Source organism: Eschscholzia californica, unplaced genomic scaffold (assembly GCF_041429995.1).
Source record: "Eschscholzia californica isolate CP2 unplaced genomic scaffold, dmEscCali1.0.p SCAF_1, whole genome shotgun sequence".
In the NCBI taxonomy this organism is placed as follows: Eukaryota; Viridiplantae; Streptophyta; class Magnoliopsida; order Ranunculales; family Papaveraceae; genus Eschscholzia; species Eschscholzia californica.
In genome coordinates, this window is record NW_028238198.1 from 64,214,366 (window position 1) to 64,240,887 (window position 26,522).

Below are 26,522 nucleotides of genomic sequence, written 5' to 3' on the forward strand. Positions count from 1 at the left end.
GTTGTAAGTACTAACAAGATCCAAGATTGCTGCCACAAAAAATCAAACAAACTTAAAGAGTTAAGAATGAACAAAAGTCAAACAAGCACCCGTTTGTTTTGACAATTTGACAAGGATAGGTGTCTAAAATGAACTTGGTTTTGGGAATATAGATATGATGATTTTTACACAAATTAGGGTGAAGTCGAGGGGGTTTCATATTTTGAGCAATAATGGGTTTGTGTATGATCTAGTCCATGACAAGAAACCCTGTCAAAGACAAGTTTCCATGTTAGTTGCTGTGCAAGTAGGAGATGTCTTGGATGGTTGACTATTCCCACATAGTACAAATTCTTTGTATTTTTTTTGGATCAAGGACAATAATAAAAACTTAATATAAATGTAAGAAATTATAATAGAGTTGAAAATGTAATATCACATCAAATAGAAATTATACGTCGTACCAGAATTATGAAGCATATTTTAGTTGGGCGATAGTTGGAGTATCCCTCCATTTTAGAGTAGAAAATTTGGATATGACCGTATAAAAAATGTCACATCAGAGAGAAAGACTTTCATCTTGAATGCCCTTTCATTATTCCACTTGTTTTCTTATCTTTTTAGTGAGCATTTAATTTTACTCAATTTACTACTTATGTAAAATATTGAAGCCTACCCTTCTTGCACATTGAAAATTTATCATAACCTTTTGGGGTGCAAGTCTCCCATACGGGCTACGGCAATACCTAACTTCATTAGAGATCCTTCACATACATTTGGGACGTCTTATTTTTGAAAATCATATTTGAAATTCAAAGTTTATAATGGCCTTTAAGGTCTAGATGTCACTATTCTTTCAATATGTGATTATTCAAATTATGTTGTACTCTCGTGATGTATTTTTTTTTTTAAAACCAATTCAATCACATATGACATGAATGATAATTCTTAGGGTTATTTCTCAAATGGCCCCCAATTTTGTGACCAGCTTCATGTCTGGCCCCCAACTTTAGCAAAAATACCTATATGACCCCTTTTTCAGTTATCTTTTAACTTTCCGTTACTCTCTCTTCTCCATCTCATTTCCTCGCTCTGCCACATCATTGAGCCACATCATCGTCTTCACCGACAAGGTCGCCGACCGGCCAAATTTCCGGCCGACGACTTTCAAATTTTTTATTTTTAATTCTCTCTCTCTAAAAAAAAATTTGAAGGTCCCCGACCGGAAATTTGGCCGGCCGACGACCCCGACGATGATGTGGCGTGATCAATGATGTGGCAGAAAGAGGAAATGACATGGAGGAGAGAGAGTAACGAAAAGTTAAAGATAACTGAAAAAGGGGGCCATATGAGTATTTTTGCTAAAGTAGGGGGTCGGGCAGGAAGCTGATCACAAAGTTGGGGGCCATTTGGAAAATAACGTTAATTCTTATTTCTTCGAGAACTACATGAGAGTTACATACTTTCAAATGTAAAGTGCCTAATGAAGGGAAATAAATTGACTAGACACAAACACAAAGATTTTATAGATCGAGAATTAAAGACCCTAAAGGTCAACAAAACGATCATATAGATCAATTAAAGACCCTAAAGGTCGACAAAAAGAAAATTACAACAATAATATTATACTAGTAAAAGTGAAATCTTGATCGTTCTTTTCTCTTGACTTGTAATTTCATCTTCAATCTTCTTGTATTGTTCATTGTAGAATTCAGTAATATTGAATCTTCTTTTTTCACTGACATCTTTACCCATACTTCCATTCCTTAAACATATAAAATCACCAACAAGTTGGTTAAATCTTCCATCGAATTTAATTTTGTAACTTTAAGAAATGCATATGTGATCCATGTTAGAGAGAGAAGAACAAGAAGAAGAGGAAGAATCCAATAAGAAGAACTATGTAGAATAAGATTTGATTCCATATAATCTCTCTCTAAAACCTACACTCCAAGATCTTATTATAAATATAACATAAACAACAAAGACGAAAATCCGGAGGAGGGATCCCTCCTCCAGAAAACACCGAATTCATGTACCATCTTACATTATTGTTGGTCCTAGACTCTGAAGCCAAGAAGTATATTCATTGTTGCAAGCCACCATGAAGCAACTTCTAAATTTTTTGAAGAAATAGCAAACGGCTCCATAAAAATCACACATTTTTATATGTTTGATGATCTATTTGTTGGTTATATAAAGACTTTTTTTTTTTGTGAAACACGAAGGTAAATACGATCTAGTTCAATGAAATCCCAAGATACTCATTAGTTAGAGCATATGGAAAAAATTTCCAATAACATTGGTAGTTGTAATCGATATGTTCAGGTCAATTTCTCTTCCACCATATCGGTATTGATCGACCGAATTAAATATTTCTAGATAACTTAGTAGGATTACTTAAAGGATGAGTTTTGTCCTTGTAAAAACATTATAAGATTTTTCTGTGTACATCGATTGATGAATCAAAATTCTATTTTGCAAATGTTCGATAGTAAACGAATGAACATACTCTATTTTTGGCATGAAAATTTTCTCTCTCATAATTTATGGAAATAGTATCTTGATTATCTCAACCCTACGAAACTTTTGGTTTATTAATAGTCTAAAATATATTTATACAAGGGCAATATTGAGAGAGAATAAATTGTTTGAGGCTTGGGATCCACAAAAAAAAAGTACACTCTTAGACTTATTTTACATTTCATGTAGTATTATTTTGTTCTTATAGTCTTTATTGATTTAGGAGTGGACATATGGTTTACCCCCTATTTTTGGACCTTACACTAAAAAATTCTTAATATATATTTTGATCTTAGGAAATTTTAAAGGCACCCCTTAAAAGTTTTATTGTGCCCCTATCCCTCACACACCCCTTCCCCCGCCCCCTCCAAATTTACCTTGAGGGAGGCACAAATAACATTAGGGGCGCCTAAAATTAGCTATTTTGTAATTCCAACTTCCTTTTAGCTTATTACCATGAGACTTGTGGAAGTTAGCCTCATCAATACTGGGGGGTGCCGATAGCACCTCCACCCTAACCAGAGCACCATTGGTTCAATTTAAACCTTTCTACGTCACTTTTTTCTTGGGAAGGTTTCCGCACCTCTCAATCGCAAACACTTCATTATCAAGCCACTCGGTGTAACACCGAAGAGTAAGTCAGAGGGCAATATTAAATGCTCATACCACTTTATCCACAAGTAAAACTTAAGCATTTCATGATGAGAATAAATGGTGACAATAACAAAAGGAAGACTGAAGAGTTAATAAAACCCAAAAAGTGTTTGAAGAACAAATTATTCACATTTCGCGCACACACACACACACACCAAGAAGTCGGATTTGAATTATCCAGTTCGATAACCGAAATGTTTATCAGCACACATTATAGTATTAAGGAATAATAAGGAAATTGATTTAGTATAACTAGTTTAGAATGTACTTGAGAGATGAGATGTTCACCTTCGCTGATCAACCCACAATCATGCTGCTTTCTTCAGTATTATATCTTCCCTAATGGACCTGTAACAACAAAATTTTCATCCACAATAAGAAACCCTAATGGATGAATTATAAGCTAAAATTGCAGACTGGAATTGACATCAACTGCAGATTTTTCAAGCAATTTACCCATGAAATACTCTCACGATAAAACGACATTCACAGATGTATGAGAAACTTAGATTGACACGAATGCAGAATTTAAAGCGAAAGCGATCGACAATCTCTATATAATACCTCCATTTAAAGATATACAACAAAATCTAACAAGAAAATGACACTAATATGTGAGTTTCAGACTAAGTAAAGTTGTTATGAAGTTCTTCAATTTTGGTTTCAACTAAATTTTTTGAATTAAAAGTTTTTTCTAAGTAAGCGTTCGTTCAACTACTCCAACCATTAGCATTGTGGATAATCTCCAAATTCCGAAATCATGTTTCTATTTCTATCATCTCTAAATGGATTTCTTCCAGTAGTCTCATTAGTCATTAGTATCGAAGATGACTCGTAACCTATCTTTATGACTACAAAATTGAAGCCAATACAAGTACTACTGAACAAAACCAAGTTGGGTTCCGAAATCATGTTTCTATTTCTATCATCTCTAAATGGATTTCTTCCAGTAGTCTCATTAGTCATTAGTATCGAAGATGACTCGTAACCTATCTTTATGACTACAAAATTGAAGCCAATACAAGTACTACTGAACAAAACCAAGTTGGGTTCCGAAATCATGTTTCTATTTCTATCATCTCTAAATGGATTTCTTCCAGTAGTCTCATTAGTCATTAGTATCGAAGATGACTCGTAACCTATCTTTATGACTACAAAATTGAAGCCAATACAAGTACTACTGAACAAAACCAAGTTGGGTTCCGAAATCATGTTTCTATTTCTATCATCTCTAAATGGATTTCTTCCAGTAGTCTCATTAGTCATTAGTATCGAAGATGACTCGTAACCTATCTTTATGACTACAAAATTGAAGCCAATACAAGTACTACTGAACAAAACCAAGTTGGGTTCCGAAATCATGTTTCTATTTCTATCATCTCTAAATGGATTTCTTCCAGTAGTCTCATTAGTCATTAGTATCGAAGATGACTCGTAACCTATCTTTATGACTACAAAATTGAAGCCAATACAAGTACTACTGAACAAAACCAAGTTGGGTTATGTCAGGCTATATTCTTCACAACTTCACACAATTTGAAGAAAAACATCTCAAAAGCAAACATAATTCTTCAAACTAATCTTCAAGATTATGATAGTCAAGATATATGGAAAACAGATTATGATAGGATTGTTGGGATAACCCAATTCAATGTACATTGTGTGCGAGATATATGTCACTTGCACGGAACAATTAAACCTAATTAGATCAAGATAATGAAATTGATGATGCTAAAAGTAAACAAAGAACTGCGGAAGTAGACGAATTTAGGGTTTAAGTAATCAAACAAACCTAATTATAGTAAAGTTCAAGACCCATTCCATCGTGAATCTCGTAATCTTTAAGAGTGATATGATCTTTGTAAATTGTGTACCATTTCTGAATTCGAATTTTTTCAGGTCTAGTTCCGGTCTGTGCTGCTACCAGTTTTTTTAGGTCACCGATTGTGTCGTCTTCGTTGCATTTTACTCTTACCTTCTTTCCCAATCGATCGTTCAGCACCACCTCGATCATCTTTTTTCTCTCTCTAAAATTCAAGAACGGGTAAACCCTAGGAAACGTCTAGAAAATACCCCGGGAAAACAACGTCTTCCTTATATTGGCTGATGAAGGCGCCTTTAGATTACCGCACTTTTGTAGCAGGAATGATGACGCCTATAAAGCTTGGTTAGCTTCAACTGTTTCGACTATCAGTTAATTTTGGCCCACTACATTCCGCCCGTTAAGAAATGCCACTTATAAGAAAGAAAACGAACTCAACCTCCTCCCAATTTTTAGGGGGTGGTTAAGCAGTGGTTTAGGACATTGGACTATTGGAGGACATTCATATCAAAGTGTTTCATAGACATTTTAAGACATTTCAAAACGTTTCAAAATATTTATTTATAGACAGAATATCTTTATAGACGTTTCAAGACATTTGGTTTATAGACAAAATGTATTGTAGAAATTTCAAGACATTTGGTCCATAGACAAAATGTCTTGGGACATTTCAAGATATTAATTCGTGTACCAAATGTGTAGTATATTATTATTATTATTATTATTATTATTATTATTATTATATCATCATCATCGAAAGACAACTTTTAGACATTTATTATTTTAATATTATCATTATTGTCTTATCATATGAAATGATATATTTGTATCAACATTTTGAAAATATATTTTTCGACTTTTGTAGACATCGATAGATATTTGTGGACATTGATAGACATTTAGAATTTCAATATTATCATTATTGTCTAATCATATGAAATAATATATTTGTATTAACATTTCAAAACTATGTTTTTCGACTTTCGTAGACATCCGGGAATATTTGTGGACACTGATGGACATTTTATTGATATTTATTATTTTAATTCTATTATTGTCTTATCAGTAAAATATTCTTCTTAATATTTCAAAATTATATTTTTCGACTTTCATTGACATCTGTGGAAATCTGTGGACGTTGATGAACATTTGCTAAATATTTATTATTTTAATAATATCTATATAAAAACAGAAGGGAAAACGATGACTGGGACAAACATCCTTTTTTAATAAAGGATATTGTCTAGAAGCCCTTCTCAAAATTTAAAATATAGTCCTTCATAGAAATAAAATTACCTATTTAAAACACAATAATCCTTTCATTCTTAGAAATAAAAAGAAACAAAATAAATTTCAAGAGTTAAAAAAAAAAAATTAAAATCTCTCTCTCTCTCTCTCAATAAAATAATAACTAATTTAAGAAAAAATAAACAAAAAAAATAAATACGAATAAAAATTTATCTCTCTCTCAATAAAATAATAAGTAATTTAAGAAAAAATAAACAAATAAATAAATACTAATAAAAATTTATCTCTCTCTCTCAATAAGATATAACAATAAATTTCGTAACATTTGATTGATACAAATGTCTGTGCCCTAGGGCACAGGATATACCCTAGTTTTGATTGTTTTATCATATGAAATAACAAATTTTTATTAATATTTCAATATTAATTTTTTTTTTACTTTTGTAGATATCTGCGGAAATTGATGGACAATTGGTGGATATTTATTATTTAATATAGTATAATATTATAAAAAATTAGTAATATAATAATAGTATAATATTACAATAAACCAATTATATTGTAATACGATAATAATAATAAAAAGTTATAATATAGTATTGTAATAATAATATAGTGTAATAATTAATATTGTTATATTATTATACATTATTAATTTAATTTGATTATTATTTTTATTTTTATTATCTTCATTACGAAATGTTTCCAAATCCATATTTTCAAAAACATTATTTCTTCAAAAGCTTTTTAAATTTACATTAAAATGTTCTCAAATGTCCATGAAACCAATTTGTCTTGAAATGTCCATAACTTTGTGTCTCAAACGAATAACAGAGACATAGAGAGACATTTGAAATGTCTCAAACGATTAACACAGACATTTCGAGACATTTAAGATGTCCCCAACCAATAACACAGATATTTCGGGACATTTCAAATGTCCCCTAATGTCCTGAACCCCCCCCCCCCCCCCCCCACCCTTACTTTTTCCTCATCCCTACCACTAGTATCACCGAGCACTACCATAGTCATCACATTCTCTCTACTCTATCTACTTTACCTTAACCACCTCTCCCACCACCACGAGCACCACAACTGTAACCAACCACCACCATCTCCCCAGCAGCACGATCATTTCTCTTTCTTTCTTAGGCTACCCTCAATAAAGATTTCGCCTCAACCCTCGACGGGGTATGAGGCAAAGACCAAGTAGAGATAATTGACAAAGGAAATAGAGAAATAGGTCGAAAACTTTATTGTTACATTCACTTAATTTTCTTCTTTTTTCAAAGAAAAATACTATGTCTATCAGCTATTTATCTTTTAAGAAAGATTCAAATTTAAATAGCGTCCATTAAAGTTCAGAACTGCTATGTGGACAAACTTTGTCACGTCCATACATATTTATTTGACTGTAATATATTTGCTAGAGTTTTAATATTTAAATCAAATCAACCAGATAATCTCTCACTCATTAATCATAATCTGATGTTGGCCTCTCGTGGTCTTCGACAGATTTGCAAGGTCGCGACTTTGGGGAATAAAGAAAAATCTTCGGGGCATAGAAAATTAGTCAATAAAAATTGATTTATAGGACATATTCTTATTTTAATCCAAAAATTGACTTGATCAAAAATTGCCCCTAATCTTCATCTTCTTTTTCACTCTCTCTTGTTCTCTTATTTACTATCTCTCTCTCGTTCTCTTACTTACTATCTCTCTCCCTCGTTTTCTTACTTACTATCTCTCTCCCACCTTACTTACTCTCTCTCCCACTCTCCCACATTATCTCTCTCTCTCTCTCGTTTTCTCTCTCTCACTATCTCTTTCGCTCTCATTGACTATCTCTTTATCGTTCTCGCTCTAGATCTCTCTCCCTCTCTCTTTCTCTTTCATTGTAGATTACTCCCATCTTCCTCGGTGCAGACATATCTCTCTGTAGATTAGTTTCTCTTTTTTTATCTCTCGTAGTCTTTATCTCTCTTTCTAGCAGTCTTTATCTCGTCTCTTCTCTCTTTCGGTATGTATAGATATCTCTGTGGAGATCACAGAGTTCGTGGCCACGAAACGTTTTGTAGTCAGGAAATGGCCAGGGCCACAAAACGTTTTGTGGCACGAAATGTTTTCACTACAAAAAAATAGTCTATTAGGGACGGCCAAAAACTGTCCCAAAAATGGAAATTCCGTCCCCAGTAGAATATTGGGGACGGTTTATGTCTGTCCCTGAAAGTAGCGTCCCAAATAGTATTTGGGACAGATATGGGGACGGATAGCATCTGTCCCAAATACCTTTTGGGACGGTGTGTACTTGTCCCTAAAAAGTTGGCTGGAATTTCTTCTTTTCACCATTTGGGACGATTAATATTTGTCCCTAGAAATTTGGTAGCATTTGGGACAATTAATGTTTGTCCCTCAAAGTTTGGCAGGAATTTGTCTAGCTACTTTTCGGGATAGTTAATGGACATTAAGATGGACGATAATTTTCTATTAGTTGTATCTAATACGGTTAATATTGGTCCCTACAAATTTTGTTGGGAGCTTTCCAGTCAACAATTAGTGCTACACAAAAGAGAAATTTCCTTAAAACAATTTGAACAACACAAATTCACATTAACATTTTTAGAGAAGCCCCCAACGATATTCACTAGCCTGGACGAAAAAAAAGTTCAACCAAAATAAGAGAATAAACTAATAAATCTTCCACAAGAAGATAAAATTCTATTACAAATAAGCTACTCTAAGTCTCTAACTTCATCCTCCCGTCTTTTTCTTCATATTGTAAAGGAAAATGTAGAAACACCATTAGCATATTATCATCTCAGCAGAATCCCTGTGTTACGGACGCAAAAAACATAAGACAACGAAAGCTGTTAGTTTATTATCTTTTTCGAAACTTAGGACACGACAAATACGCACATGTCAAAACTTCTATAAAATTGTTAAAAGAACAAACATTCACACACAAAATCTTCTTAAAAGTTGTAGCTTCATAATAAGTTTGTGTCACTGCTCTAGTAATCTAACGAGCAATACCCTCACGGGTCTTTGTATTACATTTAGAAGAGAGTTAATATACATAATAACGATACCTTATTCAACTATCAACAATTCATTGTTGATTACCAGGAAGATGATAGTAAAAAACATAAGTTACATTGATGTCCTATATATAGTCTGCATATATGATTATGGCTTGTAGACGACGCAATAGTTCTTTTAAGATCAACTACTTAGACATGGACAACAAGTAACTTAGCTCAAGGATGACAAGTAGCTGCAGCCCCTTGGCTTGTTGCCACGCAGCAGCATCCCCTTGCCCTGCTGCATAATAGTTAGATTGTTGTGATTAAAGTTGTGCTAAAGTGGGACATAAAATTGTGTCATGAATAGCATTATCAGTCAAAGTACATTTCCTAGTCCAGGCTCTGAAGTAAACACTGGTTACACAACTGGGAAAGAGCAGTACAGTAGTACTATATCAGGAGAAATCATGAAGTATGTAACTGGGAACAACTAAATAGCTAAGCAGTACGACTCGGACTCGGACTCGGCTCGGCCAAGGGCCGAGTCACTCGGCCGAGTCAGCCGAGTCTCTGAATATTATGAAGTTGTTAGTAGTGTATGTATATAAAATAATAACATGATAATACTTAATAAAATCAAGTTCAAACTTCAAAATTAAATTACTAGTAGAGTTAGGAACAAGTAGAACTAAATAATCACTCTAGTAGACTCGTACTCTAATAGTAATAACTAATAACTAGAATAAAAAACTAGTAGACTTACTATAAAAATAAATAGAAATACAATCTCTACCGAGTCAGGCCCGAGTCACCCGAGTCAGGTCCGAGTCACCCGAGTCACTCAGGCTAACCCTAGACTCGGCTGACTCGGTGGGACTCGGTTCGGTGTACTGCCGAGTCCCGAGTCACTCGGGAGTCACTCGGCTGACTCGGCCGAGTCGTACTGCATAGCTAAACAGAATAGTCCACTCAAGAAAGGATAAACAAACTAAAGAAATTGGTGACTACAAGGAACATACCAACACTTTTGCACTTCCAAAATCGCAAAGCTTCACTTGGAGGGTAAGAGGATCACCTACATAATTTCATTATAGATTAAAATATGGCAAACAACCTCGGTTGAAACATAACCTATCAAAGAAAAACGTACCAGAAGATTTCGAGGTCTCACATCCCCGTGGAAAATTCCATGGACGGTGAATACAAGCTAGACCCCTAAAAGTCCGGTCAACAACGTAACTGAACAAAAGTAAAAGGAAAAAAGAAATAATGCAAGTCTGTAGCAAAGCATACAAAATATATAATCAGACGTACTTGATATGTATAAAGTTTCACATAAATGAGCGGCATCCTCTGGTTGACATTGTTGTAGTGTCTCAAGACCTGGTACAGAGTTTCCCGAGCATATTCCATTACCAAATTGAGGAAAACTTCATTTCTATAGTGGTCAAAAGAAACAGCGCTTCAAAGATATTGCATTTGGATGATCCATTAAACGCATTAATTGCAGCTCACGACCTTATACTGTCTATCCTGCAAGACCTTTATAGTAACAGGCTCTCCAGTCTCTAAGCATTTTGCCTGAGTTGCAAGTAAATGAGAAAGGTGTCAGTTAAAGTGGCGAACTGATGATACTTTCAAGTCATTAGTCAAATAACTACAGTTGCACCTGAAAGATAATTCAGAATGACCCACTCCCCACAACATGTTCTGCCATGTAACTAATTGTCTGCATGAAGAACCACAAGACAACCTCTCTTTTCAATGCAACTGAAAATTAACTTCTTACTAACATCTGTTCCAAATTTAACTTTCCAACAATTGGTGGTTAAGCAAACCTTAGTGACACAGCTCATTCATTGTACTTTAGATAACTCGCAAGATTAGTACTATCACAAAACCATTTATATAAGTAGAAAAAAGAAGAATGCCCTCCAGAAAGATGTCAGAAGAGCAACCACTTCTCGTGGAAATTAACGTACGATATTAATAATAGGAACGGTAACGGTAATACAAACAACAAATCCTTTCAGGAAATAATATAAATAGTAATGTTATACTATTTTGTATACTTCTTAAGGAAATAGTACCAGTATCAATAGTAATAGTATTAGCATCAAAACCCATAACCATCATCATAATGAAAACAACAAATTGATAAGTGATGGCACTTATCTTCATCATCATCACTGCCATTGTTATCTCAGACATCATCATCCATGACCATCACAATCTCTTACTACCAATGTTTTAGATGACTCCTATAAAGAATGAAAAAGGATCAATAATAAAATAACGAAATTCAGAGAATTTGAGAAGTATCTTCAGTAAAAGCAAGAAGTGAACTTTATTGGGCTTCAAAAAGAAGTTTGGAATACCTCACAAACTCTTTTTTTCAGAAATCTCATGCTAAAAAGGGATTATTACTAAATCAATTACGAAAAATTAAGAAGGTTCAGATTCAATGTCAGTCTATTTGAGTAAGATCAAACAAATGTCAAATTCTCTTGCAGCAATCAATGTTAAGATCGCTGGAAAGGATCTTATCAGACACATCACAAATGGATTAGATAAAGATTTTATAATTTGACAGTATTAATTGAAAATAGAACTACAAACATAACACTTTCAGAGATCAAGTCAAGGTTAGTAAATAATGAAGCTCGAGTTCTTCGACAAAAAGCTGAAGGAATATAAAAAACTTGTTTGTCTTACATCGAACTCTATTAATGCATTCAATAGTCATTTCAACAATTTCTTAAGACAAATCACAACAAGAACTACACTAAGAATGGATCTTTTGGAAAGAACAACAAAAATCAGAGTTCACAACGAAATTTAACTCAACAAACAACTAATTCTTCTTAAGCAAAGTGTCAAACTATATTTGAGATGTCACACAACAATTGAACAAGATAGTATGAAGTTTCTAACTATTATCATCACAAGAAATAGCAAACCTAGATGAAAAAAATCACAAAATATACTTTGATATCACCCATTCATGAACTCCCAATGTATTAATTTGAAGAATAAGAAGAAGAGGAACAAGAATAATGAACCTGGCTGTGAAGGACTTTCAATCCAAAATTCCCCTAGCAAAACCCTAAAAGGAACTCAATACAAGCCCTAGAATGTCAATACGAAACCCTAGAAAGCATTGCACAGGAAAGAAGAAGAGGATGACATAAGCAATCCTAAAACGAGAAGAAGAGGAAGAAGTCGTTGTACCTTGCTGCGCCACAAAGACAAATCGTGGAGAAGATGAGAGAGCAATCAGGGGGGGGAGAGAAAGAAAAGGAGGGAAAAAAAATGTGTTTTTGCGCCATTTTTTTGGGCGAATTCATTTCGCAATTTTTTAAATACTCAATAAAAAATTCTGTCCCTAGGTTTGTCCCCGTTATTATTTTACTAGGGACAAATAGTTTAAAATTGTCCCTATTAGAGATATATTGGGGACAGACGTAAAAACCTCCGTCCCTATTAGGCGCTTTTTTTGTAGTGTTTGTGACCACGAAATCATCGAAGGGTTTCGCCAAAAACCCTCCTCGAGGTCCGGTTTGGCGAAGAGAACACTTCCCTTCACTGGATCAGTGTCTGTTTGAGAGAGTGAGAGAAAAACTATGAGAGATCGATCAATAGACAATGAGAGATTGAGAGAGAAACTATTTGAGAGGGTGGGAGAAAAATAATGAGAGATCGATCAATAAACAATGAGAGATTGAGAGAGAAACAGTGAGATCGAGAGACATAGAGAGAGATAGTGAGAGAGAGAGAGAAAGGGGAAGGGATCGAGAGAGAGAGAGAGAGAGAGATAGTAACAGTAAGTGAGAGAGGAGAAGAGAGGAGAGAGGAGAGAGAAGAGAGAAGATGAGGCAACGATGGTGGTGAGAAGTTGTCAGGGGCGGCCCAGGCCCAAAGCAACCAAAGCGGCTGCTTTGGGCCCCAACTTACCTGAGGGCCACTTTCATGGAGTTTATGATGGGGTAGTTTGTTTGTAATAAATAAAGTTACAACAAAAATGCTTACAACAGATGAGCAATGGCCCAGTGGTTAGACGTTTGGTTATAAGGTAGAGGTTAAGTGTTCGATCCCTCCCATAGACATTATAAAGTATTTTTTTGTTCATTTTTTGCTTTAGTAAAGGGGCCCCATTTCTTGATTTGGCTTTAGGCCTTAATAATGATTGGGCCGGCCTTGGAAGTTGTGGTGGTGATAGGGAAGAAGATGAAGATTAGGGGGCAATGTTTAATCTAGTTAATTTTTGGGTTAAAAATAATATTTCCTCGAGAACGTACAGGAAAAATATGGATGCCCCAAAGCGGCGGCCATTTGCAGATGTAACATTGTTTACGTCTATAGATGCGGATGCCCGTAAGAGCATCTCCAATGCAACACTCAACTTACAAAACTCAATTTGACACATAAGACTACTTGAGTTTTTGACAAAAAACACTCTCCAATGCAACACTCAACTAGAGTCTCAATATGATGTGGCAACAATAAATGTTGAGATACTCAAAAGAAAACTCAATTGGTTGAGTTTTCTTTTGAGTATCTCAATATTTATTGTTGTATCTCAGTTGGTCCACATCAACATTTTATATACTATTAAAATAAGAACCAAAAGTAAATCTAAAGTAAATGTTGAGTTTTTTTTAGTGTTGCATTGGAGATGAATTTTGAATTGAGTATCTCAATAGTGCAACCTAGGAAAGAAAAACTCAACTCATACTTGACACATTGGATTAATTGAGTTTTTGTTGAGTGTTGCATTGGAGATGCTCTAAGTCCGTAACACCCACCGAAGAATGTTAATACTCTAATTCTGAATCTAACGGGCTATCTATTGACACATTAGGCTATTTTGGAAGACTAACACCGCTACAGGTATTACGAAGAAACACCTTAGCTTTAGCTGAATATACCCGGCCCTTAATTGGTTCTCTCACTTTCTCCGCTCCTCTCTCTCTCTCTCTCATCTTCATCGTCATATTCATCCTGATTTCAAGGAAGCCAACCATAAGGATTCATTTCTCAGATGGAAGGTAATTTCAACGGCGGCTTTAACCTAGCTTTAAGAACGATTCTCTTCTCGCTTTTCTGATTAATTTATTAATTCGATGTGTGTTTTTCGATCGAATTAAGTGAAGTTTTAGTGACTCGAATTTCTTTTTAATTGAATTAGTAACTGAAACTTTTCACTCGATTAAGAAAAGAATTAGATTGGTATGATGACTAGTTATTGATTCATGATATTTGATTGTTGAATCACTTTTCAATTTCTTTAGTTCATTTATACATTTTTTTTAGTGTAGATTAGAACACATACTAACTACACTTGATCTTAACAGATGTCTGTGAAATGTGTGATTTGTTAAGAAGATAGTACTGAATTAGTTCACTCTGTGCTCGAATTTTCAAATAAAATGTCACTAATGATTAAACTCACAGAAAATTAAAGATCTGATAGAAATTATTCGCGAATTTGTATGCAGCAATATCAGGGAAGATTGTTCAAAATGTTGTATTGGCACAGTGTTGTTGTTGCCAAAGGAATAGACAATTGGATACACAATTTATTATGCGCAACTCGCTTACATTTCGAGCGAGGAAGTTGGCATGGACTGGTGTTTCAGCCATGCAATTGCGTAACTTAACCACATACCAGAGTGGTCCTGGAAACCGAGGACGTTTTTCTTGCAATGGTCTGTTCTAGACTCTGATTATCAGGTTGATCTCAAGTTATGACCGTGTCAAAAAAAATATATTCTCTTTTACTCTAAATTGACTTCTAATTTCTGGATTGGTATAATTTTTGTCGCTATAACTATTTTAGTAACTTTGTCATGAAAATTTAGGTCGGGGAAAACGCTCAGGTCTACTTCTGTCTGTTCTATGCTAGTAATATATAACATACTAATTCATTTTGGATGCCTATGTTGCAGCTCTTTCGGCTGCTAGTTCAGCACCACCGTTGGAGAAAGTTGATTTCAGTAAGCTTCAGAATGGCAGGTAATTTTTCGCGCTATATAACATGTAATGTAGTTGATTCAAGTATAATGTTGTAGACTTGGAAGTATCACGCATATAGAATAAGAAAATTGGTACTAAATAACAAGCGATGTGAGTATCATAGTTGAACCCTAAACAGTGTTTTGGCAGTGGAGGATATCCTGGCTTCGTTGTTTCACGTAGGGGTGTACTTGAATCGAGCCGAGCCGAGTAGTAAGATGTTCAAGCTCGGTTCGTGTATTTGACTGTTTGCTCGAGCTCGAGCTCGTTCGAGTAATCGTCCACTTGTTCAAGCTCGACTCGTATAAGTTTGAAAGAGCTCGAGCTCTCATTGTTTTAAGCTCGTTTATCAAAATACTTCAAATTAAAACAAACTTCATAAGTATGAAAATACTTCAATGATCATTTGTCACATACAATAATAATGATTAATGATTCATAGCCCAATAATCTTTTAATGGTTGACATTTCATGTACAAGTTTCAATATTAATACGTAATTATGTACTACACTATTATAATAGTATGTTAAACGAGTTGTTCACGAGTAGCTCGAGATACACTAAAGAATGATCAAGCTCGTCTTGTTCACATAATCGAGTATGATTTTGTGGTCGTGTTAAGCTCGTACTCGTTAATCTCCGAGTCGAGCACGAGCGATAGTCGAGCCAAGCTTGAGCAGCTCGTTAAAAGCTCGGTTCGTGTACACCCCTAGTTTCACTGGAGCAGGAATAGTGCTTGGGCAAATAATAAAATTTTCTTTGACTTTGTTTCTTATTGGGAGGCTATGATGATGTAACAATTGGTTTAGAAGCTTTCTGGGGCTCCTTGTAGTTGTATTTCTATTTCACTCACTTGAACATTTCCACTTCCATTTCCTATTTATTATTAATTCAAAGTTTCAAAGAAAAAGGTTGAACCCTAAATCCGTCGAGGGTGATATTCAGGAGGATGATTTACATTTACTGGTCTACATGTTATAGATCTTAGAGGTTCATTGATATGTGCAGTGATATTCGAGGGGTTGCTGTTGCTGGTGTTGAGGGAGAACCTGTTAATTTGACAGAGCTTGTTACAGAAGCAATAGCTGCTGGTTTTGCTGCGTGGTTATCGAACAAAAAGAAAGTAGATGCATCTAAACGCTTAAGAGTCTCCATTGGTCATGATTCTCGAATATCTGCAGAGAAGCTTCAGGTATACCTAACTATTCTTTTTATGTTAGTTCCTCCACTCTACAAATGGCAAGGAAATGTAGAGTAGTTTGGTGAATGCTGAGGAATCAATGGTATGATTTTCAGGATGCAGTTTCTCGAGGAATTGCTGGTGCCGGCCTGGATGTCATTCAATATGGGTGAGTAGCAGTTCTTATTCAAAGTGACCTGGATGGTTTTACTCAGTTCCTTATCTGCAACTCCAGTTGTGTTCTTGGCGGGTGAACAGGATTTGACTCATGACCTTGTTCGTCCTCATTGGTATTTACAGACTAGCATCTACTCCAGCAATGTTTAACAGTACACTTTCAGAAGATGAAGCTTTTATATGTCCAGTTGATGGAGCAATAATGATTACAGGTATGGCAGTAAAAACTACTAATTTAACTTTCATGTGCTATTGGAAACCTTGATTTGTCTTGATTTGCTCATACCTTCAGAGTTTCAGTTTAGCTAGAAACATTTTCGCTGTCCCTTCACCCTAACAAAGCCATACTGATTGAGTTTTATTTATGTCAACAGCTAGTCATCTTCCTTACAATCGAAATGGGTTTAAGTTTTTCACAAATACTGGAGGATTGGGGAAAGCTGACATCAAGGACATCTTGGAGCGCGCTGCCAATGTATATGCTAATTTCTCAGTTGAAGGTTTAAAACATTCAGAACAAGCAGCTTCTGCATCTGTAAAGCGGGTTGATTACATGTCTATTTATTCATCCAATCTTGTAAAAGCAGTCCGCAAAGCTGCTGGGGGTATAGGTAATATCACATAATTCACATTAGTCAGAACTGTGACAGGACTATTTTTTGTTTTATTTCAGCATCTTAGTTTTCATTTTCTCAATGGTGTTTTAATTTTCTTCACATACTTCATGGTTCTTCTGTGTATTGTTATATTATCAATTTTGTTACCATTTGTTGCTTTTGTGTTTGAGATGGCTCTTAATGGTCATAGTTTATTAACTCAAACTCATGTCTGCTTTCCAGAAAAACCATTAGAGGGGTTCCATATAGTTGTTGATGCAGGAAATGGAGCAGGAGGGTTTTTTGCAGTAAGTGATTTTTTTTTTTTTTTTGCAAAATAATGTTAGCAATGAAACAAAATTGTACTTATAGCTATTTCTATTCCATGGTTTTCTAGGCAAAGGTACTTGAACCTCTCGGAGCTATTACTTCTGGCAGTCAGTTCTTGGAGCCAGATGGTTATATTTATAACTCAAACTAAGATGCTTCTTCAATATCATGTAACTGATGAGGAAATAAACTAAAAACATTACTTTCTTACCAGGAATGTTCCCAAATCACATTCCCAACCCAGAAGATAAAGCAGCAATGAAAGCCATTACCCAAGCAGTACTGGATAACAAGGCTGACTTAGGCATCATCTTTGACACAGATGTTGACAGGTGCTTTTTGTACATTTAAATTTAATATGTTCGTTTAGCTTGCATATAAGGCTCTTCTTTTACAGTTTGGTTCTTTTAGATCTGCTGCTGTGGACTCTAGTGGTCGTGAGTTCAACCGAAATAGGCTGATTGCTTTGATGGCTGCTATTGTTCTTGAAGAAGTATGGTCATCTGTCCTTACAATTACTCGGTCAAATTTTCTTCAAATCTTACCTCAGAATTTTCTAATATCTTTTCCTTATTCTGGTTGTCTTCTCTCGCTATTAGCATCCAGGGACAACCATTGTCACGGACAGTGTAACTTCAGATGGATTAACTACTTTTATTGAAAAGAAACTTGGTAAGCTGGAATTTATGTTCACCAAGGTCATACTAGCTTCCTGAATTATTTCTCTTTTCGTTTTTTTGTTTGTTCCTATCTTGTTTCAGTCTTTTAGAGTTCATGAACGTGAACAATAATATTGTCGGAGATTATGTCCCCACTAACTGTAATTTATCATTTTTTGAAGGCGGAAAACATCATAGGTTCAAAAGAGGCTACAAAAATGTCATTGACGAGGCAATACGCTTGGTGAGATTTACTTCTTTTAATTTAGGTCAATTGATATTCGTATTGTAGGTGCTGCTTTGTGGATTGTTGCTTTAACGAGTATCTACTGGCTGCCTTTCCACATAAATATTGAATATTAAGTTGCTTCTTCTCAAATATTTTCTGACAGAACTCAGTGGGCGAAGAATCACATCTAGCAATTGAAACCAGTGGTCATGGAGCTCTCAGAGAAAATCATTGGCTGGATGATGGTGCATACCTCATGGTATGTACATAGGCATTCACTGTTTATATAGGTGCTAATTTATGGTGTCAATGGACCGTGGACATTCTTCTATGATTCTATTTGGATTTCTCATAACCATTTGGTTATTCTTCATATTCTCTTTGAGACTTTTAGGTCAAACTCTTAAACAAACTTGCTTCAGCCCGAGCTTCTGGAAGTGTTGGTGGCAGCAAAGTTCTAACTGATTTGGTTGAAGGCCTGGAAGAACCAGCTGTTGCTGTTGAACTGAGATTCAAGATAGATCAAAATCATTCAGATCTCAAAGGAGGGTATGCTAATTATTAACCCATACCTCCAATTTCTTCAAGCTTCTAGTGTTTGCAGATTCACTAGAAATCCGTTCTTACAGATCTTTCCGAGACTATGGAGAAGCAGTGCTGAAACATTTGGAAAATGCGGTAGATTCAGACACAAAGCTTCAGAAAGCCCCTGTTAACTACGAAGGAGTAAGTTAGCCTAGTAACTCATAAGTCACTAGATTTCGGGACTTTAGCCCTTCAACTACATTCCTTTTCTTGTTTTCAGTTCTCATACAAAGTCTAACTAGAAGCATTCTAACATCCTGTCATCCATGTTTCTCCTAATGTTAACAGGTTCGAGTGTCTGGTTATGGCGGGTGGTTCCTTCTTAGGTTATCCCTTCACGATCCTGTTTTACCACTTAACATTGAGGTACATGAACCCAGTGCTTCTTTTCACTCTATGAAAAATTATCCCAATACTAAATAATCATCAATGCATGACTCAAAAACACATTTTCAGGCCCCAAGCAATGAGGATGCAGTAAAGCTTGGACTCGCTGTACTTGCTGCTGTTAGAGAATTTTCCGCATTGGATACATCTGCCCTAGACAAGCTCGTCCAAGTCTCATAAAGCTAAGCCGGTTGTCCTGGTCAGCTTTCATTCTATTCCTCTCTCCTACTTCGTTGACAGGCATAACATGAATGATATTGAGTTTACTTCTGTACTCTTTTTTAACTCTTGTGGCAATCAGCATTAGATCACTACAACTATTATTGTATTTAACTTACCATTTTGAATTATTTTTGCTTATAAATGATGGTAGTTGTGTGAAAACCCAGAAGATTGCCTTTTGAGATTATGATTAGAAAAGTTTGAAATATCTGAGGGCAATCCGGAAAAGCTCTAATGAACTGAACAAAAAAAATTCTTCCTCGTAGAATGGCAAACGATTTAGGGCACCCATATTTAGGTAGAACAGGCATCTCTTTCCAACCAAAGTTTCTGAACTTATTCTGCACGATTTTCATTAAACAATGATTCGAAGTTCAAACTTCTATTCCATTCTTTATTCCCCAATCCTTATACAGGAAAACTGGTATGTGTTGAATAACATTAAGAAACAGAACGACCCTAAAACTGAGAACAGAGGACACAATAAGTTCTGCAGCAACTAAAAATCAACTGGAAGACTAGTTAAGAAAGCAAAAGCCTGAGGAGAAGTCGATTTCCCAAAAGTCGAAGACCAGTTGGGAAGTTTACGAAGAACTCTTTCAGATTTTGGTGTCAATCTGTTCACGTCAGTTCTCATTCTTAAGAGAAGATCCTGATTCTTTTCATCTCTTTGTGAAGTTGAGTTCTTCATCCAGAAGAGAGTCAGATCAAACTTTGTAGGAGACATCTTCCCTCCTGCAAACTGAATAATGTGCCATCCGTTAACGCCAGGCTTGTCACCGACTGGGACCAGCTCTTCCGAAGTGACTGCAAAATAAAGGTGAAGTAAAGTGTGTTCAGTACCAATGTCCCAGATTTAAGAGCAACCTATGCCCACTCAGACGGTTCCACATGGTACGGTGTTACTTGGCAGCTACTAGCATAGACCACCCGAGGTTTCTCCATCTAGGAGCTGAACCCACTCAAAAGGCCTGGCAAGGTACCTATGATCCAAGACTGAAAGTCTTCCTAAACAAGTCTGACTTGTCTGAAGTCGGGCACAATATCATTTCAAGTTATTTCAAACAATGAAATCTTAATCAGATTTATCTTATGTCTGGCTCAATTGAACCTAAAACCAGCCTGAACTATCCAAACGAGCCAGAATAGACATTCTGAAACTCAACTAAAGTCAATTGAATCTAGAGTCAGATCTCAAATCTGAAATTGAGAAAAGATCAACAAATACCACCTAAGTGTGGCGCACATGAACCTTCCGGTTCTCAGTAAAAGCACATTATCATCTCTCATTAAAAGCACATTATCATATCGTGTCTTTTGTGTAGCTGCCTCATATCGTAAAAGTTATATTACAATTCGTGTTTTTCTAAAAGAGTATCTTACCTTCCAACTTGAAACCTTCGATTTCGTCTGTATTGATAGCAAGTGCCCAACGTACAGCAACTTTTGTATCGATAGAAACCCTTGTTACTCGATCGGCCTCCTTTATATCGCTTGTAACACTTAAAGTAGGAATTTCTAACTCATTCCATCCACTTTCACTGTCGTCAGAACTCCAGCAACCATAGTTAACTTTGAAAGTCACAAAATCAACCACTTTCTCCTTCCCACAAACAAATCCTTCTCCTTCAAAATGTTTAAGCTCCTCAGTTAATTTTCCAGGAGTTAAAGAAGATAGAGAAATATATGAAGTTGGGGGTTGGATTTGTCCATTTGTTCCTGTTGATGTCTCCACGACATGCACAACCTGTAAACCTAATTATATTAATATCGGAAGGAGCTTGATGGAAATGCAATGGCTCATATTTATCTCTGGAAAAGATAAGGGATAAGAGGGAAGACATAAAATACCATGTAAATGGCATGAAACTGTAGTTTCCATTATCGGACGAAAGTCTGGCTTCACTTGTATTCATTCATAATCGCTAGATAATATATCTTGTGTGCCAAAGAGAACTTACATTTAGTGCGCGAGAGATGTCTTCAGAAAATGGAGGGACGATTCCAACCAATACTGCAGCAAGAGTGAGGCCAAACAGAGTAGTAGTTGCAAGAAAAATCGATCTTTTTGAATCTACATACATAATTTGAATGAACACGATTTTAGCTAACATTATTGAAGGGATAATTAGCCCTAACTCAACTTTTATAAATGATTTAAGCCATTCATACTGATAAATCATGAATAAAGGAAGTGCAGAATGGCCAAGATTTCTGTGATAAACACATATTAATCCATTTCTAAATCACCATTGGTACTCAAGGCACCATGGAGTTTCTTCATAAGCTACAAACGCAATCAAGACAAAATGGATACCTGAAAGGTGAAAATACGAAAAAAGATATACTAGAGTCAGACAAACAACTGCTGCAATAAATCCAGCAACCATAACATTTCCTAGCCACTCGGGTGTGCTTCCTGGGTTCCTGTACATAGACGTATATGAGATTAGTACCTTCAGTTACTGACGAGGATTGCATAACAATTTCGTAAGCGGACGTTTTTAGATATCATTCCACATAGAAAATCAAGAGAACGACAGATATCTTACGTTTCCAACCGAACTACCATCCCTGTTAATGTCCCCGTGATCCGGATAAACACACCAGCAGTGATTAAAATTGGAAGAGTCGAACCCAATAGTAAAGTTTCGATTTTGAGTGGCTTCCTCGACTGCGTTTGAGTTAACGTTGCTTCGAGAAAACCATCTATGAATTTCCGAGCCAATAGAATTAGAATCATAACATACAAAAATGTATTGTAACTATAAAAGTCATCAAAAGAAAAGGGTTAGGAAAAACTTACATGCAAAAGCAGGCGAGACTAACCAAAGTAGAGCTATGTATGAACATCCTATCTTAAAATAAGTTCCAGCTATTAACATAAGAAGCCATTGCAGGAAACCGGATTTGAATAGCCACCTCTCAGCCTCGAACTTGATCAAATCAGCTCGACCAACTGATGATATTTGCTCTCTTTTGGGAAATATACTGTCCAAATGCTTAAGAAGCAAAAGATAACCGATATGTTGACCACTTAAGGCCCCAAGAATAGCTGGTGACATGAACAAACCGATTACAACCCATGGGTTGGCAATGTAAGCTGCGGGTGATGAATGAATGAGAGGTATAAGGAACGCAACAAGAAGAGACAATCCTAGTGAGAATATCCACATTAGTAGAAGACTTAAAAGTGATAATCCCATTGATATGATATCCGAATAACCGCCCATAAACAATGAGGCTGACCATATTAGAATAGATGGCAACAAAATCGAGTTTTGGAGCATAGTTGCAAAGGGTTGGCGATAGACAATCATATATGACCCCTGTGAAGTTGCAAGTGCACACATTTCATCAGATAAAAATTTCACACTTGATCTTAGAGTAATATAGTAAATTACTACAATAGAAGTCTATAACACCAAATATAAATATTCGTGTTTACCAGAATGTCAAAAAATATAGCTTGCTTTTCTCCTGCATCTTTATCAGTTTCAGTTGCCTCCCCTTTAGGAAGATGAGATGAAGTAGCACTCTCGATCAAAAAGGCAAGCATATTTTCTCCAAGGTGTTGCAAGGAGCCTGGCTTCAAAAACTTTAGTCTGTCATTCTGCAAAGTAAAGACGGATGATGTTTAACCAAAATAGCTAATTTGCAAAGAAAGCTTAGGATCGAAACTTATCAAAAGAGAAAACTAAAAATGCACGTATTCACAAGTTCAGGTACAGTCTTGTTTAATACACATTAATTTAGTGCCTCTGAGCCTCAAGGTTTCAGATTTCATCAGATATCACACTCAGGAAAGTACGACCTAGGAGGCATGAGAAGGACGAACCCTTTTGTCAACTTTTACAGTCCTCTACAAAGATGGTGAGCTACACAACTTGACCAACAAGAACTTTGAAGATTATAGATACACACAAACACAAACCTTTGTGTGATACACAGCACCAAGATCTGTATATGCGAAATCAAGCCCCGATAGACCAGCAACTTCTTTGTAGATTTGGAAGTCAGTGGCAGAATTAATCACCCCAGAGGCAAAGAGATCCTGCCGCAATATAATAACACAGATGAATTAGACTTCAACACTGAGCTTATAATGGTTTGAAGGAATAATTAATGTTTACTTAGAGAAGTTCTCTTTTCATATTATACGAAGTTAAGTCCTAGACTCAAGGACATAAAGAATCATATACAGAAAGGAAAGAAATTAGACACACCTTATAAAGGCGAAGATATTTTTCAGAATCATGTCATACCCAATAATTTTCTTGTCAAAACCATTTTTGGGGAAAAAGTTCGTAACTTGTTCAGGTATTAGCATAGAAAGAAAGAGGTGAAAAAGATAAAATATAACAAAAAAATTACTAACCTGTGAAATGATTTGCCCAGATGGATACTTCGCTACCTTGGCATAGGTTTCAATAGCCCATGGATGAGGACCAGCCTGTAAACGAATGTGGCGTAAGAACTGAATTCTCAATATGAAGAGTTGGAAAAGAAAAATGTTAAAACAAAGAGATAAGTTTTAGAGCGATTAAGCAACCACGGGGCCATAGTAGTTTACCTGAAATATGCTGGATAGCCCTCCTATACCCATGGCCTCCAAATCAACAGCCAAACGAAGGCTACTACTCCACGGGTGCTGCATCAACAATTCAGAGTCCAAGTTATAGTGAATCTAACTAATACTCTAACAAATTCTGATGCATGATCCTCGACCGTTACTCATGGATCATATACCCATTTCATATTGTTGCCGCATGGTGCTAACAATCTTATAAATTGATTACCTGAGTAAAATATTCATGCTTCATTGAGTATCTTCACATTCTTTGTTAAGTACGTTAAATACTTTAGCTATAATTGCTAATTCATATTTCGACATTTGAGCTCACACTACATTAAAGGTTCCTGCTGAAGGTTTCAAACCTGAGTAATAAAGCTATGAGCACCATTAAGACCCTCCTCCTCCCCAGTGTTGAACAAAAATATAACAGCATTCTTAAAACCATGAGCCCATTGAGAAACACCTCGAGCCAGCTCCAACATAACAGAGATACATGAACTGCAATCTCCAGCTCCTACACTGTAATATATGCAAACAGTTTCAACATTCTGAAATTTCAAGATAATAGCTGGAAAAGTAAGTGTCTATACGAGTATATAACAATTAGCGGACACCCTTATGTTTTTACTTTGGAAAGATAAAGATGGTATCATTTTTAGAAGGGAAGGAACCAAACATGCTTTAAGAGTCAACTTCTTCATAGACACATTTTTAGGAAAAGACTAAATCAAGCTATTAACAGGAATTCCAGACCACGAATTCCACAAGGGTAAAGGAAGCATACGCTGAGTAAACAGTGTCAATGTGCGAAGAAACTAAAATCGCATTTTCCGCCACTTCAGATGAAGATTTTGGCGTGAACCTCAACACAACATGTTTCAGATCTGAATAAACAAGTGTCTTCCCCTTAAAACGTCCAGTGGAAAGATTATTTGAACCGGACTCGGCATGGAAGAAATCCACTTCAACGTTAACATCCGTGTGAGCAGTATCCTTAATGTTCTCCGCTGCAGCCAAAACATACTGTAGTAGACAAGTATCAAAAGCAGAAATCTGTTATAATTTTAACAACAAGGGAACTTATGTAGCTACTGCATCTGAGTTAGGTTCTATGATGGCCTATCTCAGACTTACTGCCTGATAAGGGGCGATATCTCAAATCCTAATCGTCATTTATCTTTTTAACGGATTGTTAATGATTTTACTATTTTACCAATTGACAATTACTGCTAAAACTTATAATTAACATAAACTTCTCCACTTCTTGTATTCAGAACGGATCCAATCCAAACAGTTTAACGTTTACAAAGAAAGGCTTGTTAACATGAAATTATAGAGAAACCGAAAACGTATTTGGTTGCTAGTGCGGTGCCTAGTGACTCTTTCTCTTTACTCAACGGTTCTGAAGGCAATTCTATACCCATTTTAGTCCAACTTATAATAAGTCTGAAGTTAAGAATAACTATCGAACTCCGACTGAGATTACTATTTTATCTTTGAAAAAATCCGACATGGTCCTGTGGACGAGTCAACTTCAGATGGACTATTCAGACAAGTTAGATTCATATTATTGTATATGACAAACTCTACTTAGTACCTAAACAGAATCTCTCTAACAATTAGACTTTTTAGTAGTATACAAGTGATTATTAACACAACATATAAATGATAAAAGTTAAAAAAATGAAATTCAAATTTGTAGAGCTGAAAGTGAAATAATACCTTCACTGCAAGATCAAGAGCATCAGAGCCAACAGGATGAGGACCAAATTCAGTCAACATCTTTACATGTTCCATGGCATTGTCTTCTGAAAATCCCCTTTTACCTGCTTCAACATGACTTAAAGGTCTTGGTAATGTCTCAAATTGATAATGATGAACAGACCAAGAACAATAAAGGATTAAAACAAGTAATCCAATCCATAAAAATCCTGGTCTTTTTGAGCTTTCTCCACTTCTACTTGAATCTACTCTCTGCTTAACTTCAGATAAATCAACTGCTTCATTGCCACTGGATTGTTTAGATACTGAAGAAGAATTACCAGATTTTCTCCTCATTTCTGATGAAGTGATCAAGTCTCTCTATCTCTCTGGTTCTTCAATGAGATAGGGAACTTGCCACCTACTTATATAGGAACAGGGCAGTATATTAATGGTGTGTTTGGAAGGCGGAATCATGAATCCGCGGATTCATGAGTCCTTGGGATTCATGATTCCACGGATTCATGAATCCTATTAATATTTTTTGGCTTGTTTGGCAACTAAGAATCCTATGATTTATTATTATTTGAGTATTTTTAAAAGTCTTTAGAAAAA

The 26,522-nt window shown here is 35.7% G+C and overlaps 3 protein-coding genes and 1 long non-coding RNA gene across 10 annotated transcripts; 1 reads left to right on the forward strand and 3 right to left on the reverse strand.

Annotated features, from left to right (window-relative positions):
- Positions 1–1,390: 1,390 nt before the first annotated feature.
- Positions 1,391–5,216, reverse strand: LOC147568202 (ubiquitin-like protein 5). Of its 2 annotated transcripts, XR_015230985.1 has the most exons (3): positions 4,949–5,216; positions 3,445–3,504; positions 1,391–1,744 (listed from the first exon to the last, which is right to left on the reverse strand). XR_015230985.1 is itself a non-coding variant. In XM_086654633.1 (2 exons), exon 1 carries the CDS (start codon positions 5,168–5,170, stop codon positions 4,949–4,951), a length of 222 nt encoding a protein of 73 aa, XP_086510759.1. In that variant the 5' UTR covers positions 5,171–5,216; the 3' UTR covers positions 3,224–3,504. The 2 variants fall into 2 exon arrangements, 1 of the variants encoding a protein (XP_086510759.1); XM_086654633.1 differs by lacking the exon at positions 1,391–1,744 and having other exon boundaries at positions 3,224–3,504.
- Positions 5,217–10,267: 5,051 nt separating this feature from the next.
- On the reverse strand, positions 10,268–12,531 carry LOC147568203 (uncharacterized). 3 transcript variants are annotated; one of them, XR_015238144.1, is made up of 5 exons: positions 12,481–12,531; positions 10,919–11,510; positions 10,564–10,830; positions 10,400–10,464; positions 10,268–10,324 (listed from the first exon to the last, which is right to left on the reverse strand). It is a non-coding gene; the product is annotated as an uncharacterized LOC147568203 (long non-coding RNA). The 3 variants fall into 3 exon arrangements; XR_015238142.1 differs by having other exon boundaries at positions 12,312–12,483; XR_015238143.1 differs by lacking the exon at positions 12,481–12,531 and adding an exon at positions 12,312–12,357 and having other exon boundaries at positions 10,400–10,488.
- Positions 12,532–13,895: 1,364 nt separating this feature from the next.
- Positions 13,896–19,792, forward strand: LOC147568204 (phosphoglucosamine mutase family protein). 2 transcript variants are annotated; one of them, XM_086654637.1, is made up of 18 exons: positions 13,896–14,297; positions 14,748–14,957; positions 15,198–15,264; positions 16,274–16,457; positions 16,562–16,614; positions 16,746–16,834; positions 16,997–17,233; positions 17,462–17,526; positions 17,616–17,676; positions 17,763–17,880; positions 17,960–18,041; positions 18,148–18,220; positions 18,390–18,451; positions 18,600–18,695; positions 18,831–18,985; positions 19,066–19,162; positions 19,310–19,387; positions 19,478–19,792. In XM_086654637.1, the coding sequence occupies exons 1-18, from the start codon at positions 14,291–14,293 to the stop codon at positions 19,586–19,588; spliced, it is 1,845 nt and encodes a 614-aa protein (XP_086510763.1). In that variant the 5' UTR covers positions 13,896–14,290; the 3' UTR covers positions 19,589–19,792. The 2 variants fall into 2 exon arrangements, with proteins under 2 accessions (XP_086510763.1, XP_086510764.1); XM_086654638.1 differs by lacking the exon at positions 14,748–14,957 and having other exon boundaries at positions 13,934–14,297.
- Positions 19,793–19,957: 165 nt separating this feature from the next.
- Positions 19,958–26,298, reverse strand: LOC147568205 (uncharacterized). 3 transcript variants are annotated; one of them, XM_086654636.1, is made up of 14 exons: positions 25,929–26,298; positions 24,991–25,229; positions 24,569–24,725; positions 24,204–24,281; positions 24,009–24,083; positions 23,565–23,684; positions 23,079–23,243; positions 22,437–22,959; positions 22,183–22,339; positions 21,948–22,057; positions 21,592–21,704; positions 21,348–21,377; positions 21,014–21,111; positions 19,958–20,437 (listed from the first exon to the last, which is right to left on the reverse strand). In XM_086654636.1, the coding sequence occupies exons 1-14, from the start codon at positions 26,262–26,264 to the stop codon at positions 20,407–20,409; spliced, it is 2,232 nt and encodes a 743-aa protein (XP_086510762.1). In that variant the 5' UTR covers positions 26,265–26,298; the 3' UTR covers positions 19,958–20,406. The 3 variants fall into 3 exon arrangements, with proteins under 3 accessions (XP_086510762.1, XP_086510760.1, XP_086510761.1); XM_086654634.1 differs by having other exon boundaries at positions 21,014–21,377; XM_086654635.1 differs by lacking the exon at positions 21,348–21,377 and having other exon boundaries at positions 21,014–21,123; positions 21,578–21,704.
- Positions 26,299–26,522: the final 224 nt, after the last annotated feature.

Bases quoted from the DNA above. Each gene is read 5' to 3' on its own strand.
- LOC147568202 (XM_086654633.1), bottom strand. From the start codon at position 5,170: ATGATCGAGGTGGTGCTGAACGATCGATTGGGAAAGAAGGTAAGAGTA.
- LOC147568204 (XM_086654637.1), top strand. The intron at 18,221-18,389 runs GTAAGCTGGAAT...CATTTTTTGAAG, and splicing joins TTTTATTGAAAAGAAACTTG to GCGGAAAACATCATAGGTTC. The intron at 18,986-19,065 runs GTATGCTAATTA...CCGTTCTTACAG, and splicing joins CATTCAGATCTCAAAGGAGG to ATCTTTCCGAGACTATGGAG.
- LOC147568205 (XM_086654634.1), bottom strand. From the start codon at position 26,264: ATGAGGAGAAAATCTGGTAATTCTTCTTCAGTATCTAAACAATCCAGT. The intron at 22,960-23,078 runs GTAAACACGAAT...GCAACTTCACAG, and splicing joins CTATATTTTTTGACATTCTG to GGGTCATATATGATTGTCTA. The intron at 21,378-21,591 runs GTAAGTTCTCTT...TTAGGTTTACAG, and splicing joins ACATCTCTCGCGCACTAAAT to GTTGTGCATGTCGTGGAGAC.